Source organism: Myotis nattereri, assembly GCF_964212035.1.
Source record: "Myotis nattereri genome assembly, chromosome: X".
In the NCBI taxonomy this organism is placed as follows: Eukaryota; Metazoa; Chordata; class Mammalia; order Chiroptera; family Vespertilionidae; genus Myotis; species Myotis nattereri.
In genome coordinates, this window is record NC_138078.1 from 151,518,098 (window position 1) to 151,522,874 (window position 4,777).

Genomic DNA, 4,777 nt, shown 5'->3' on the forward strand with positions numbered 1-4,777 from the left:
GCTTTCAGGAGCGGAGGCCTAAGAGCTGGAGCCTCAGAGCTAAAGCTGGCTCAGAATAAAAAAGAAAAAAAAAGAAAAAAAGGAGCAGTTGGGAGCTTCAGTCCCAGCCTGAAAACAGCCCTCAGCCCCTCACCCAGACTGGTCAGGCACCCCAGTGGGGACCCCCACCCTGATACGGGACACCCTTCAGGGCAAACCAGCCAGCCCGCACCCATGCACCAGGCCTCTATTCTATATAGTAAAAGGGTAATATGCCTCCCAGCACCAGGATCAGTAGAGCTGAGAGGCCTCCCGGCACCGGGATCAGCATGACAGGGGGCAGCGCCCAAACCCCCTGATCGCCCTGTGGCTCTGTGTGTGACAGGGGGTGGGGCCACAACCTCCCTATCCGCCCTGCTCTGTTCGTGACAGGGGAAGGCGCCCCAACCCCCTGATCAGCCCTGCTCTGTGCCTGATAGGGGGGAGCTACCCAACACCCTGATCACCCTGTGGCTCTGTGTGTGACAGGGTGCGGCGCCCCCACCCCCTCCCCCCACCCCAGGGGCCGTGCTCTGTGTGTGATGGGGTAGAGCCATAACCTCCCCATCGGCCCTACCCCGAGTGTGACAGTGGCGGAGCCCCAACCCCCTGATCCGCCCTGCTCTGTGCGTGACAGGGAGTGGCGCTGCAACCTCCCCATCGACCCTGCCTTGAGTGTGACAGGAGGTGGTGCCCCAACTCCCAATCGGCCCTACCCTGAGTGTGACTGAGGGTGGCATCGCAACCTCCCAATCCGCCCTGCTCTGTGCATGACAGGGCGGTGCCCCAATTCCCCAATCAGCCCTCCTCTGAGCCCGACAAGGGCTGCACCTAGGGATTGGGCCTGCCCTCTGCCACCCGGGAGCAGGCCTAAGCCAGCAGGTCGTTATCTCCTGAAGGGTCCCAGACTGCGAGAGGGCACAGGCTGGGCTGAGGGACCCCCCCTCCCCCCCGAGTGCACAAATTTTTGTGCACCAGGCCTCTAGTAATTATAACAAGTATGATCGCTGCCATCAACTTCTTATCCACTCTGCAGCCAGAGTGGTCTTTTAACAACACCCATCCAATCTTGTCACATCTCTCTTTTAATGTGTATACTGGCTGCCAATCGTCTTTAACATAGAGATGAAAACCCAGAAGAGGCCAGAAAGCAGCTCCATTTTCTGTTGAAGGCCTCCCCCCGCACCTGCCCCCCAATTCTTCCCACTCTCCCTCCAACTTCCTGTTCCGGACTTTCTGTTCCAGGATCAGCCACCTTCCTTCCTGTCCCAGAGAGTTTTTTTCTATTTTCTTGGCAGCACTCAGTTGTCAGAAGAAGGGATTATATGAAGCAAAGTTCAAAGGTTGTGGCTGTAGTGTAGTCCCCACAAGAGATGATGGAGACTTGAAACAAGGTGGTGGCAGGAGAGAGACAATTGGAGAGTTTCTTGAAACATGTATGTCAACACCTGAGGGCTGGATTGGAGAGTGAACACTATGAAAGCACCCAGGTCCCCCGCCAGTGGAAGCGTCTGGACACTGGGCCATTCCCTAAGAGCCAGGCAGAGCAGGAGAGGGGTCAAGGGGTTGTGTGTGTGTAGGTGGGAAGCAAGGAAGGTGTGGATGGCAACAGGAGGGAGAAGTTAACTGCCTCCTAGTTCCAATGCCACCAGTCCTTCCAACAAAGTATTGGCCTTGACATTTTGACAGTGAACCCCACTGAGAAATTCATTTTGCCGAGCCTCCCCACGCATGGCGCGTAGAGAAGTTCGCCCATGCTTCCCTACTTCTTGTGCAACTCATGAATACCTGCGATCTTACGCCTTTAAAAAACAACAATGGACAACAGCTGTCAGTGTGAGCGGCGAGGCAGTGACATAGGCCAGGGCCCCCACCGCAGCGGCCCCTGGCGGTGCCCTTTGTGACGCAGGCTCAGTGACGCAGCCCGGTGCCTTGGAGACGCGGCCCAAACAGACCTGCTTCAGAGTCAGCTTGAAGCCCTACTGGAAGCTGCCGCCGCCCGCCTTTCCGCCGGATCGCCCTCCAACTCGCCCACCATGTCGACGTCCAGCGGTTCTCAGCGGCCCATCAAGGGGATCCTGAAAAACAAAGGCTCCACGGCGGCTTCTGCAGCGTCGGCGGCGTCCGCTTCGTCCGTCGTGACCCCCGGTCAGCAGGCCCGCGGAGTCCAGGCCAGAAAGACGAAGAAATGGGACGAGTCCAACATCCGTGCCACCTGCCGAGGCGCCTACAGAGACTATGATTTAAAGAACATCAACGAGCCCAGCGCCCTCCACGTCCGGATCCAGGACGGCGGGGAAGACGCGGCGTGGGACTTCGACGCCAAGGACCAGGACAGAGGCACCGGGGGCCACATCCTGGCGAAGCCGGAGAGCAAGGACGCGCAGAGCAGCCAACTCCTCCTGGACAAGATCGAAAGACAGCGGCAGTTCGAGCTGCGACGGAAGCTGCATTATACCGAAGGACTGAACATCAAGTTAGGGAGAGAACTGATTGCCAAAGAACTGCAGCTCTTAGAAATCGACGATGAAGACGAAGAAAACCCGCCTGCGACCGCCGAAGAGAAGACTGCTGCAGGAGAAGCGGAGGACGGCCCTGCCGGCGACGACCTGCCGGCTCCAGGCAGCTACCTGTAGGAAGCCGCTGCCTGCGCTTGCCACGGTGGACGCACCCTCTTAGGACTATACAGTGACTGCCGCTAGTGACTTAGAACTGTGCTTCCAGTATGAAATGCTAGCAGTTACCTTGGACTGTAATCATTAAATGGCAAGTGTAGAAAATAACCAATAAAACGCAAATTGCCTGCTTAATGTTCTTGTGTCTGTGATTTTTTTCACTCGCGATCCCCATATCCCTCCAAAACCACATCTAAACTTTTGAACAATAATAGATACAGAGGCAGAGCAGCCTCAAACAGATTGTCAAACTGCAGCGGGAAGGCCGGGGAGGGTTGGGGGGCAGGAGGGAGGGGGGTAAGAGATCAACCGAAGGACTTGTATGCATGCATATAAGCATAACCAGTGGACATAAGACACTGGGGGGTAGGGGAGGCCAGGGGACTGTCTAGGGCGGGGGGAAAAAATGGACACATATGTAATACCCTTTGTAATACTTTATGCAATAAAAAAAAATACTGGAAAATGAAAAAAACCCAAAAAAAACCAAAACCCACATCTACACATGCAAATTAAGGGTCCCTGCCAATGCCCACAAGCCACGCCCACCAGCCAATCAGGAGTCACTATGCAAATTAGTAGGACAAAGATGGCGGGAGCCAGGGAGCCAGCCACAGCAGGCAGGAGGCTTTGGTAGCCCAGGCAACAAAGGGAGCCAAGCTTCCCTCCGCCTGGCTGGCCTAGAAGGAGGGGCCTGTGGGCCGCAGCCACAGAGCAGGCCAGCGTGTGGGGTGGCTTGGGTTACCAGGGGCAACCCAAGCTTCCCTCCCACCCTGGCTGGGGGCTGAAGGAGAGGCCTGTGGACAGGGGAGGCTTGGGTCACCAGGGCCAGCTGCTGAGAGAGGGACCTGCAAATGGCCCTCAGCACTCACCCAGGCTGGCCATGCCACCATCAGGGTGAGGATCCCTGCTGGGGTACATGGCTATCCTCAACACTACCCTCAGGCCCCCCAGCAGGGACCCCACCCTAGAGTGGGTGTGGCCAGCCTGATAATGGCCCTCAGCCCCTCACCCAGATTGGCCTGGCAACCCAGAAGGGACCCCTACCCTAAAGTGGGTGTGGCCAGCCTGAAAATGGCCCTCAGCCCCTTACCCAGGCTGGCCACACCCACATGGGGTTAGGGTCCCCACTGTGGGGTGTGGCCAGCCTACAAACAGCCCTCGGCCCCTAACCCAGGCTGGCCTGGCAACCCAGTGGGAACCCCCACCCTGAAGGTCGTGTGACCAGCCTGAAAATGGCCCTCACCCTGGCTGGCCAGGTCCCCCAGTGGGGACCCTCACCCCATGGGGGCATGACTGGACTGCAAACTGTCTCAGCCCCTCTCCCATGCTGGCACCATCCCCAGTGGGGACCCCCACCACAATGGGGGCATTGCTGGCCTGCAAACCACCACAGGCCCCTTGCCCAGGCCACCCCACCCCCCAAGGAAACCCCCACTCTGATCCGGGACACCCTTCAGGGCAAACCAGTCGGCCTCCACCCGTGCACCAAGCCTCTATCTATACTAATAAAAGGCTAATATGCTAATTAGACTGGGAGACCATCCAGGAGACCTTTGGACAAAGACATGGTGGTAGGGCTGAGGTAGAGGCGTCTCGGGGCCAAGAAGGGAAGGCAGTTGTGGGTGATCAGGCAAGGATGGGTCCGCAGTTGTCGGTGATCAGGCCAGTGAGGGGGGGCCATTGTGGGTGATCAGGCCAGAGGGGGGTGGCAATTGGAGATGTGCCGGAAGCCGGTCCATCCTTGCTGCTTGACATAGTAGGCCGGGGGGCGGGGGGGAGTTGGGGGTGAGCAGGGCAATCAGGCAGGCAGGTGAGCGGTCCCAGATTGTGAGAGGGATGTCCTACTGCCAGTTTAGTTACTTTAATAAAACTTGATTAATGTGTGAATTATATAGCTTTTTTTATGTATTAATGGTTTAAAGGGGGACTCATTTATATTCACTTATAGATGTACTAGAGGCCTGATGCACAGAATTCGTGCAAGAGTAGGCCTTCCTTCCCCCGGCTGCTTGCACCGTCTTCCCTCTGGCACCCAGGACCTGGGCTCTCCTCCAGCCACTGGCAGGCACCTGGGACCCAGG

The 4,777-nt window shown here is 57.4% G+C and overlaps 1 protein-coding gene across 1 annotated transcript; it reads left to right on the forward strand.

Annotated features, from left to right (window-relative positions):
* Positions 1–2,054: 2,054 nt before the first annotated feature.
* On the forward strand, positions 2,055–2,654 carry PPP1R2C (PPP1R2 family member C; the record flags this gene model as incomplete). Its single annotated transcript, XM_081081806.1, has 1 exon — positions 2,055–2,654. One exon carries the CDS (start codon positions 2,055–2,057, stop codon positions 2,652–2,654), a length of 600 nt encoding a protein of 199 aa, XP_080937932.1.
* Between the last annotated feature and the right edge of the window lie 2,123 nt (positions 2,655–4,777).